The 12,278-nt window shown below is 32.9% G+C and overlaps 1 protein-coding gene across 14 annotated transcripts in view; it reads left to right on the forward strand.

The window, feature by feature from the left end:
• PTPRK (protein tyrosine phosphatase receptor type K) overlaps positions 1–12,278 on the forward strand; it is a 504,015-nt gene that overhangs the window by 394,376 nt on the left and 97,361 nt on the right. For all 14 annotated transcript variants that reach the window (XM_019729449.3, XM_019729452.3, XM_074333559.2 and 11 more), the window contains exon 8: positions 7,878–8,180. In XM_019729449.3, coding sequence (XP_019585008.1) covers positions 7,878–8,180 — 303 coding nt within the window. The remainder of the gene's footprint in view (positions 1–7,877; positions 8,181–12,278) is intronic.

The following is a 12,278-nucleotide window of genomic DNA, read 5'->3' on the forward strand; positions in this document are numbered from 1 at the left end:
TTTTAATAAAAATATCAAATATCTTGCAAATGTATTTAATGATAGATTTATTGTTTTTTATTTATATAATTTAATGGGAGTCCATTTTCTTTCAAAGCCAATATAAAATGCTTTGGAACATTGTCTATAACCCTATAGACTGGCTCAAGGCAGTCCATGCTGTAAACCTAATTGTTAAATATCTTTTTAAAGGTAAGGAAATTAATTCTTCAGAACACATGTCAAGATAAATCACCTTTCACTTATTTCTGCCTTATGAGTTGTCTTATGCAGAACTTATGCAGATCTGGGACATAATTAGAAAATGAAGGATAACTGCAAAGGAACAAATGTGAAATAATATTCAGAAAGCCATAATAAACATTAGGACTCCTCCTCCTGTTGGATAAGTGTGTGGATGCTTTTTTTTTTTTTTCCTGGATATCCTCAGACCTTAAACTAATGGACATAAAATAGCAGTGCTTTAAAAGATTTTAAGGTGGGAACATTCATAAATAGATTTAGTTATTAATTTTATAGTCACTAGGTTATTCACTAACCAAAATAATCATATTTTTCTAATAATTAAAACAAATCCTCATTTCGTTATCTTAAAAGAGATCATGCATTTTCAGTATTAATATAGGCTTAGATTTTTCAGGTAGAAGTTAAGGGGTTCACATTCTTATCTCTGTCAATTTTCTAATTTACAAATGAGCTGAAGCAATTAATCCTTTCAAGCCTCCTGTATTAATTACAATCTTAGGAAGTTTCCTTTTGATTTTGTAATTTTTTGGGGTCATATTTTCACTGCGTTTACTCTCTCAGCTTGATGCTTGTTGACACGCTGATTCATGTTTTAGTCTGCTACATAGCTTTTATTCACCTAGAGGAATGAGTACAAGGAGGTCACACCTTATAATCAGACTTGCATTTCTAGTGTGTGTAGGCCATATATCTCCTTTTAATTTAATCTCTGAAAAATGTACAGGGATTTCAGCAGCTAAGCTGTACAAATCGATAAAATTTATAATCAAGGCTGTCTAATCTCTAAACCTAATATAAAACTGCACAACTATTGATTACATGTGAAGGATCTGCCAGCTGTTAATCATGCATGAAAGCATCGAATAAATGGTGGCTTCAGAAAAGGAAATAGACAAATACTCATGAACCTGGCAGTCCTTACCTTTCCATTCCCCGGAAGCAAGCATGTTACCAGACACTCGCATTTTATAAAATCAAATGCATGTTAAAGTACGTCAATGGCCATTATCACTTTTGGAGTTTGTATACTGTAGCTTTTTTCTATTATGATTTAGAACTTTTTCTTCTTTCTTAAGAAATGTGACCAAAAGCAAATTATTCTACTTACTATATTTCCAGAAGGGATGAAATAAGGACGTAGGTTGACGTGTTAAAATCATAATCTTTGTAAAGAGCAAAATGAGCCATATATGCTTAAAAGATCATAATGCAGATGTTGTGGTTTGTTGTTGCAGGGAGGGGAGGCGGGAAGTCATGTCGTAAGATAGCCTCACTTAAAATGGGCCCTCTTAACATTTCATTAACTAGGTACATTTTATAATAATTTTCCTGATTTGAATTGGGTGACTCATTAAAGTACAGGTCTAAGATATTTATAGGAGAGTTATGTAGTTGAAGAAAACATGTACTATTTCTGCATCTAAACAGTGTTACAGGGATTTATATAATGTATACATCAATGTATTCTTTTCTGTCAGACCTATCTATTCAGAAGTAAAGAAATTTAGACTGTATTGCAGGTTCACTTTTATATACACCTACAAAGTCATATTAATATAAATAATTAAACTTTTAATAAATGTGTTGCAGCAATGGAGTAGGGTAGTGAAACACTACTACCTCAATTATTATAGCTTTGAATAAATTAGTGGCATGACTTATCACTCATAGAGTTATTAATGCAACATTTAATATATTAGTGTCATGGGGGCATGGAGAACGGACTGAACCTGCCCTCCGAGAGCATATAGGAAATAAAACAAAACCAAATTCATTTAAAGTCTTTTTTTTTTAAAGCATATACTGTACTGCCACAGTATCTGGCGTATGTGAAGCACTTCATAAATGTTTGCTGTTATTACAAAAATAATGCTAAATAAGCAGGTAGTGGTTCAGCACAACCTATTAATAGATAAATAGCATTTATAAAGTATTGGTCTATGGAGTGATCACTGACATAATCTTCACACAAATATTAAGTAATGTATAAATGAGGAGGTTAAGAATAGGGATTATATCAAAATATTGAGCAACAACTGGCCACAAAAATCTCGTAAGATAGCATGTATTGCTTATACTCCTAGAATGGTGGACTAGGAACCTGTACTGATCTTGGCTGGGTCAGAAATCTACTCGTAGTCTCTTTTGACTGATCTAGACTGACCTTTGCTAGTAGTACAACTGAGACAACTCAGCTCTGCTTTATATGTAGCTCATATTCTAGAATTGATGGTGAAAGTATAAGAGCAAGCAGGAGCGTAAAGGACTTTTTGAGATACAGCCTGAGAACTAGCAGGCCATCACTCTCTGCCTCATTCAGCTGACCAAAGTAATATCACAAGGCAAACCCAAAACCAAAGGATGAGGAAATAGACACCACTTCTTGGGTGGGAGGAATTGATTGCAAAGTCACATGGCAAGCAGTGTGAATAGAAGGAGAGGTGAAGAATTGGACCCATCATTGTAACTGCTACACAGAATTAGGTTCTTCGGTTCTATTTCCATTAGTTCTTGAGCTTAAAACATTAAAATTATTTGTTTTATTGTTCAGAAACAAAAACTTTCCAGGCATATCCTATGGGTCAATGACTGTGCTTAGCATACAAAATATTTACTTTGTTTTTTAGGACATCCTAAGAAGTAGGTCATTTATCTTCTTTTTAGGGATAAAGAAGGCATTGAAAATCCTCACTCAAGTTTTGTTATTGCTATATATAGCGCCTCTAAAGTCATCTTTTTTATATACAGTATATTATGAAGATTTGATTTCCATATTTTTTAGCATTATGTACAAATCACTCTACTTTTTTGCATCTGATTAATGGTTTTGCTATTTTTTATTAAAAAATCTTATTTATACAGTAGATTATTCCTTCTTTTTTTCATAATTTAAGAAAATGCCTTTGTTTCTATTTTACGTCTCACCCAGGTATAGGTATTTGTCTATAGAGAATACTTTATTTTTTTAAGTTTTATTTACATTATAAAACATAAATGGGATATGCAATATTAAAGATAAATCAAAGTGGATTCATTGATTGTAATTGCATTGTTTCTTCCAACACAGTCTAATATTACATAAAACATTTTAAGTGAAAAACATTAAAGGGTCTCCAAATTTTCATCTGCCCATATTTTGAGAAACAGTTTTCATGATAAGACATTCAGTAGGATTTATCTTTTGGGAAAAGAATTGTCTTTGTCTTTTTGTCATGTCACTTGGGTATTATTCTTTAAAAACCAATTGATTTCCTTGACATTATTGTAGAGAGGATGCAAATGTTAAGTTTATTAGAATTATCTGATGAACTTCAGTGAGACTCTTGAGAGCAGTAAAGATGACTTGTTTTGTTTTCATTTGAGTGTGTGCTTAGTATTGTTCTGATGCTGCTGGCTCAATAATTACTGTGACTGCAGGATTGCTGAGTGAGCCAAGCACCCCCGTCACTCTATGTCCCCTGAGTCCAAGCATATCATTTCAGCAACACAGCCATAAAGCCAAAAGAGCTGACAGTTGGCTTGTGATTATTCCTGGACCTGAGGCTCCTTCGTGTTACAGTACTAATCAAGTCATCTCACCAACTTATCATTAACTCAAATTGACCCTTGGGAGCAGAGATGAAATCTTTTTTGGCAAGACTAATGATGTTATAAGACTGAAAGGATGCGCAGTGTAAAACCTTGGTTATTCTCAATTCTTACTAGAAGAAAAGCAAAGATACAAAGCATCAAGAGGGAAAAAGTAAAAGACAGTATCTTCCAAAGACTTGAAGTTTTTTCATCCCCTAAGGGATGTTGATGTTTTTTGTTTTGTTTTGTTTTGTTTACTTTTTACTTTTTTTAATTCACCTTTGTTCAAAAATTTCATCTCAATTATTATTTTGTTGTGGTGGTTTTACACTCACAAATATTTTATCTGGCAGTCAGAAAATTCACTTGTGCTTGTTTTTATAAAAGAAATGGAAATTGTGCTTTGCAGTCAGCTTCTAGGATTTCTGATGAAAAGGCAGCCAAGAGCACGAAGCTCCTGTCATGCTTGAGTGTTCTTAGTTTGTGTATCTTTGACAAGATCTTCCTTTTTTTCTTGGCATGAGCTTTGGGACGTCTTCTATTTTTCTCTGACTGACAGCCGGATAATAAGTTTTATCATTAAAAACTGATTCTAGGGAAATATGATCCCTGCCCTTGATTCTCTTGTAGCTGCTAAAGCTTTTGTTTTCACAATTCTTTCAGAATAACTAGAGATGATCACTACAAAAGGACAAGGATATTGACCTGTCATGTCACATGTTATTTAGCAAGTACCAAAATATTGAATTCCCTATTATCTGTTATCTAGAACCACTTATTAAGTCATCTTGCTGTTGAAAAGGAACTCAAAGTCAACAGATTTTGTCTGTTCATGTTACATTTATTTTTCTTAATCTTCAGATAATTATTAAGTAGTTCTTTTTATCCTAGTAAGTTGAGCTAAATATTTAACATATAAATTATTACAGGCATAAACCCCATGTTGGATCTATTTACAGTTAAATGAGGACAATGATATGTTACTTCGTTATTTACCTGCTAATTATGTAATACTGGTCATAAATCTGATATGTAAATTTTCTGTCATTTGTTTTTATTTCATTTTGATTTCATGTAGCCTTTTTCACTATAATAACTAGGAAATGGATTAAAACTTAAAAGAAATGGAATGGGGAAAGTTAGTAAACCTGGCTGGTCAACATTGGGCAGGGAAGATAAACTAGTTAATACATTTCTCATTGCATATGCTTTTTTTTTTAAGAAGTGTTTTCCTAGGATTTATTAGCAATGAAAGAATGAATAAAAGGGAGCTTTATGCAAGTTTTGTTGTACATCTGTCCACAGAGCACTTAACAAGAGGAATTAAGATTCATCATTTAAAGGGTAGAATGGGAAAGGACTAGATTTTGCTTGTACCAGCGGTGCCAAAAGCATGTATACAAGTGAACACTTTGGTCAGTGTTGCTCAAGCAGTAGTTCATTGTAATCAGAAGTGTCTGGATGCTGATGGTAACCACTTTGAGCACCTGCCTGTTGTAATTACAGAAGTCAAACGTGACTTGTATTCTTCTTTTGTTATCGGTATATATTGAGTATACAATTTTAATAGTTTTTTTCTTTTATAAAATGTGTATAATTTTTCTGGCACTCTCGGTATACATACGTGTATGCATACAAATGTGAGTGTATCTGTATATATATATATCTGTGTGTGTTTCTGAATATGCCCCTAGGTGAGAGTGAAATTATATTTTAAGTCACTATTTTAGTAATAACAGCATAATTTTCAGCATTTATTCAAGGCACTGGGAAAAAATATAGATTTTAAATACCAAATTGACTTTGTAGAATGATTCTTTGCCTCTTAGAAAACTATTTATTTCCATAACTCTTTGTTTGTCTATATCAGTTAATAAAGTATTAGTTGCTGAAATTATGATGGTGGTTTACACACCAGGTATAGGATTTATGAAGCTATTCTTTTTCTGATTTTTAAATGGGAGTTTTTAATGTAAGTTATATCATTGTCAATGTAACCACCATTTAAACACAGAATATCAAAATCCTCACTCCAAGTGAACCCTATGTATTTTTTACATAATACTTAGTGAATATATCTTTTGTAAACTCTTAGAATTGTAAGATTTGATGATGTAGAGCTACTCTGTCTTCTCTGTGGAAGCTCTCTAGGTATGATTTTAAAGTTGTATTAGAATGCAGGGTAAGTGCAAACTGAATAGAGGGATAAATTGAAAAGATGGATGGGAGAAAGCGATGCCTTAGAAAAAGAGAAATTCATAAAGGGGGAAATGTCAGATTCAAAAGAGGAATGTATGAAAATAATTACCTAAATACTATTTCTGAAAGCAAAACAGAGGAATAAATGTGTATTGATGTTTGCTTTTATTGCTGTATGGCAAATTTTCATTCTTATATTCCAGGTATTTTTTGGGGGAAATCTTACTTTCTCATTCTAGATAGTTTTAGAACAAAGTATGGCCTAACTTGAAAATGGTCACTAAATTGTATCTGATTGTTGCCTAGCAGGCAGCAAAATCACTTTTATCTGGGAATCTTAGGATGAATCTAACTGTAACCCCCTGGTCAGCTGGCAGGCAGTGGTGCTGAAGACTGTTTTCAGACTAACTAGACTGAACTAAAAGTGTCTCCTGTGCCTGGTAAAGGAAATGTTAGCACAGAGCTGGACATATAAAGAGATTTTTTTCAATGATTAGAGAGCCACATCTTTCTTGCAGCTTGCTTACAATACTTAAGGTAAAACACAGACAACAAAAGTGATAAAATAAGAAGACGATACTGTGAACAATCTGAAGATTGACAGACAGCTTTTAAAACCTAAGCATTAGATTCCACCAAAGATTAATTTGCATGTACATATATATATGTATTTTTGCAGTTTTGAGGTTTTTAATTAAATGGCCACCACAGGGTATTTCCCATCACACATTAAATACATTGAACTGGATTCCAATTTGGGTTTGCCATCTGTGGACCAAGTTGATTATTTTTTCGTAACTGAGATTTTAAACTCAGAAAGCAAAATCTATAAAAATACCAAATTTGGCTCTTTTGTAGTTCTTATTTTTCTTCTTTTTTCCCCTACTGATTTCCATTTAGCAACAGCATTGAATATCTGAAATGAGTTATGGGAGGCCCCAACAAAGCCTTGATCTTGGTCTTTACTTTAATCTCCTTGTCAAATCAATGTATTAAACTTGTGCTATGTATTGTTTTGTTGACTGTGTAGACTTTGCCATGACCATGACTTTCATAGAGTAATTATTTTGATAAAGTTAGATGATTAAAGTTAGTCTTGCATGAGGGAAGAATACACTTGGGAAGCAGTGATGGATGGACTCCAGACTTTGGAGTGTTTAGTTCTGCCGTCATTTTCCAGTTGAATGAAAATTCACCCCCCAGTTTGGTTTGGGTGACAATGAATGGATTGTCAGACCTGAGTGTTTCTTAAAAAAGATAGAAAGACATCAAGAAGGATAAAAGACAGTGTGAATAGCCACATGTGTTCTTGCAATTTTTCTCAGATATTTTTCTGCTTTGATGAACAACATCATTACTGAAGTAATAAGTGTTCATTAATATCTGCATCATTTTTTGTTAAGTGGAGGTTTAGTGTTACAATTAGACTAATTAGTATACAGCATAGCTTGGTGACATGACAAATCATAGAGCAGAACATGTTGACTCTTATCCATTTTGATATATTGGCTAATTCACTTGCTCAATATGATAAAAGAAGAGATGGGGGATTTGGCGATAACAACAGCAACAACTACAAAGGTTTTATGGCAACATTTTCAGGATTTTATTTTCCAACATGTTCCTGAGTACTATGAATTGTTGGCATTTTACATTTCACTTCTTTTCCTGTTGGTAAATCATAGCCCCTCAGCAGAATCTTCAAGAATAAAATCATGAGTAAATAAAGAAAATTAGCATAAAAGGTGACTTCCAGATTTCTTTGGTTTACACAATATTGTCATGCTCTCAGTGTTTTATTTTTCCAAGATTATTCACTGTAAAGTTGACAGCTATCTGGGCGTCTTCCATTTATTTTTCAGAACCTATGCGAACCCCAAAAACTTTAAAGATTGCCGAGATACAGGCAAGGCGCATTGCTGTGGACTGGGAATCCTTGGGTTACAACATTACTCGTTGCCACACCTTTAATGTCACTATCTGCTACCATTACTTCCGTGGTCACAATGAAAGCAAGGCCGACTGTTTGGACATGGACCCCAAAGCCCCTCAGCATGTTGTGAACCATCTGCCACCTTATACAAACGTGAGCCTCAAGATGATCCTAACCAATCCAGAAGGAAGGAAGGAGAGTGAAGAGACAATTATTCAAACTGATGAAGATGGTATGTTCGAATTTTGTTATTTTTAAAACAGGGGAATTATATAACAGGAATCATGTAAATGCTTAGTTTTCCCTGGAGTGTCCAAAGTTGAATTGGATTATGATACCTGCTAAATACTCTTAATAAGGTTAACTTTGGAGTTTTACTTTAATAAAAAAGCTTAACACTCTTCAGAGAAGCATCATACGTTAGGTGAAATGCACTTCTACCGGTTTCTGTTTTCATGAGATGTCAGAGAAGTAGCAACTACACTAAAAGTTTAAATAAAGTTTAGTGTGTTGTTTTTGTTTTTTTATCAAATGTTCAAATATAATTTTCACTATTCATGACACTATAGTAATCGTCTATTGGCAAAATGCACGGTGATTTCTAAGGTCCATCCCTTGCTAAAATTCTTGAATAGCTTGTAAGTAGTGCTACATTTTTATTTGGGTTTCAGAAAACAGGATGTAATTCATACCAATGTGTTTCCAGTTCCCCTCAAGTCCTGAACTTTAGACTGAGATGTAGATTTTGATGACTACCAAGTATGAGATTGCTACAAAATAGGTCAACATACCCTAGTTTCTAGAAATTCTATAACTTCAAGCTTTCTCACTCTGAAAAGAGGAAATGACTCTGGTTTGTCCTATTGTTTCTGTTGTAATAAAGGAAAGTAAGAGCTCTTTAACCTTATGTAGCTCTGACTTTGAGCTACATCAATATTATTCTGAAATTATGCATGGGGTTATTCTCAAATTCCTAAAGTATCAAAGAATAAACCTCACATTTACTTATGATAAATGTACTTTTGTCATGTTTGAGGTAATCATTATGATTACCTCAGCTTTCATTTGAACTTGAACCTAATTGGAGCCAAACAGTATTTTAAACAACAAACCCTACTCTAATGCAGAAACACACACTCATATCAACCTGCACACACACACACACACACACACACACACACACACACACACACACCACCTCAATACATGCTTATGCAAGAACGAATAGTTAGCATAGTTATTTCATAGGTGGGAAATGGGAAATCTAAGCATAGATTTAACAACCTTGAAAAAAAAACCCTCTATCTCATTTCATAAGTTGGGATAAATATTAAAATATCTGTATTACACTAGACATTTTAGTGATAAGAATATACTCGCATATTTTATTGCCTGCACTTAAAATTTTTTAAAAATTCTTAATTGGTAATTTCAGACCCAATTACATGAGTTTTGTGCTTCTTTAGCTATTCACTCTCTAATAATATTATTCATTCTTGTGGTTTCCTTTGGTATGGTGTTTTTGCTTGGCTTTCTTTCCCACAAACCAAAGAATGAAGTCAGTTTTATACAATCATTTTTTATATTTCATTAAGTATTTAAATGTATTTTAAAGTACATATATAATTAGATTAATAATTAGGAAGTGAGTTGTTAAGGAATTTTAAAATTATGTCCTAAATTGATTATACTTATGACTATATTATTTTTTAATCCAGAAACAGTTTTGTAAAAGTAAAATGACATTATTTATTCTAATTTCAATATTATTTTCTATTCTAATTTTATTATAAACTCTGCTTTGAAGCATTTTTTTATTAGTTTTAATGATATCAAGGTGCATATTATTATTTCAAAGTATGGTCTCAAACTAATTCCTTCTTTGAGGGTTTTTTTTCTTTTGCTATATATATATAAGATTAAATGATTGAGGTATATACATTCTATGGCATATTTACAAGTAACTCAGTCTTCAAATCCACCCAAGCAAGTTCCTGTTTCTACACAGAATGCTTGATGTGTCTCGATGTTCCTGAGGGGGGCATAGCATATCTAAATCGTAATCTATGGCTGTGAAGAGCAATGGATTATGATGATCTAATTAAGCCAATCTCATTAAATTATTGCTGCCCTATCTACATAGAAAAATAATAAATTGTCAGCCATCTAGTAAAAGAATGTAATTTCATGAAAAGAATTCTGGGGACATCCATAAATCATGACAACAAAACTAGAAAGATTTCCTACCAGAACCCTAAGGTAGAATTTATATTTAATTTATTGCATACATTTTTTAATGCATGAGTAGAATTTTTTGTATGAGATTTTGTTTTCATTTTCTATTCCAGCATTGATAAAAATCAATATTAAGAAGTCAGCTCAGCAGAAAAGCCTGGTTTGGGCAGAGTTTTTTGCTAATATGGAGCTATTTTTGAATGCACATTTATTATATTTTAAAAGTTATAATGCTTATTTAATATAATCTTGCCCCACCCACATTCATTTTCTTTTCTCTTTTTTCCATTTTGTGAGTTACATTCTAAAGGTCTTTCTTATATGCAAAAAAAATTAGCTGAAACAGCTCTCAAGTAAATCGCATGAAGGGGAGTAAAAGTCAGCATTCTGTTTCCATTAAAAGTTGTTGATGTGGAAATGTGAAGTGACATTCCCTGCAATATGAAGATTGCCACAATGATGATCTCAGTAACTTTATGTTGTCTGAACACAAATTATAAGTATAAATAGATGTCGGTACATAGACATTGTCTCCCTTCAATTGTAGAAAGTTACTGAATATAATTTGTCTGTACCCATACCCCATTGCCCCATTTGTTTATGTTTGTGTTTTGTCATTCACCTAAGGGTAGTTCTTTCTCTGTCCACTCTAGTTTTCCCACTGCTATTTAAATAGTGTGGCACTGTCGTGACCATAATTTTCCCACGGGCTTTCCAATATATATATATATATATATATGACCTGTAGGTTAACAAAGAAGAGCAGAAAAATACACTCTAGAGAGACTACTCTCCAATGTTATTGCTCAATCAATTCAGAATTATGCAAACATTAAAAACTACCTCTATTTTTGCACAATTTGAAATACAGCCCTTCCATTTCATGGTATTTATGGGCCAAATTGTGTTTGGTAAACACAGGTACCAAACACATATATACCATCAAATAAAAATTTACTCATTAATTGAGGTTTTGCCTCCTCCTTCCCCCAGCAGCCACCTTCTACAAGAGGCATGGAAAGGTGAAGGAATATTGTTTCCTTCATTACAATTGTAAGCTTATGTCATTTGAGTAGAATGGAAACAACAGGTACTCTCTTGGAAAACAAACGAATGCCCATGGCAGCCTCACACATTGCACACTGGGGCCGTCAGACCTCTCAGCTTTGATTAACTCTACAGCCTGTGCCAATATTATAAACTGAGTAGCGGGTAGGGGTAGTGGATGTCTTTGGTTAACTTCTCCCTGAGCCCTCAACTGACAGATGCATGAACAGATCATATGAAGGTCAGTGCTGACCTGTTTTCTGTTTATTGTAGGTTCTTTCCTTTATGAATTCATTATTAATGTTCCAAATTATGGTGCTGTCCCATAGGTCATCACATCATTCATCATCCCTTTGTAGATTGAAATAAATCTTACTCTTTTGACATATCATTCAGAATTTCTTGATGCTGCTAGCCACGATGCAATGCATTTCCTTTGATCCAGTGATTTTTAATTTATTTCAATCCTTACAAAATTGCTTTATGCTCTGAAACTACATTTCTAGATAATGTCATGTGTGAAGTTCACTGAAATGTAATATTAAGGGAAAATATTAATTAAAACCATACCTCCCAATATTAGGTCAATATTTTCAAAAGAAAACATTTTTAAGCAAAGTACAATGGAGAGGATTTACTTTGAAACATTAACATTTATGTGAATAAATAACTATATTTAAATAAAATACATAAAAGAAATATATACGATAACAAAAGTATCTTGTATCTTGCTTTTGTTTTTGTCAATAGGAGCTGACACATCATTCATTGCTGCCATTCAGTATTGTCGGTTACATTAACATTTGCAAATGCAGACTGGAATGAATGTTTCTCAAATCTTGTCACACCTGGGGACACTTCAAAACTAGTTATACTGATTGTTGAGTTCAAAACAAATATGATGTTATAAAATGGTTTGATTCTTAGTTTTTAAAAAGTGAATTCATTTAAAAGACAGAAGATACGATATTTGAACCTATTCATTTTGTTTCTTAAAAAATCGTAATAATCAATGTATCTTTTAAATTATAGAAAATTTAATAACTAT

Source organism: Rhinolophus sinicus, chromosome 2 (assembly GCF_057876585.1).
Source record: "Rhinolophus sinicus isolate RSI-liver-muscle chromosome 2, RSI-T2T, whole genome shotgun sequence".
NCBI lineage: Eukaryota > Metazoa > Chordata > Mammalia > Chiroptera > Rhinolophidae > Rhinolophus > Rhinolophus sinicus.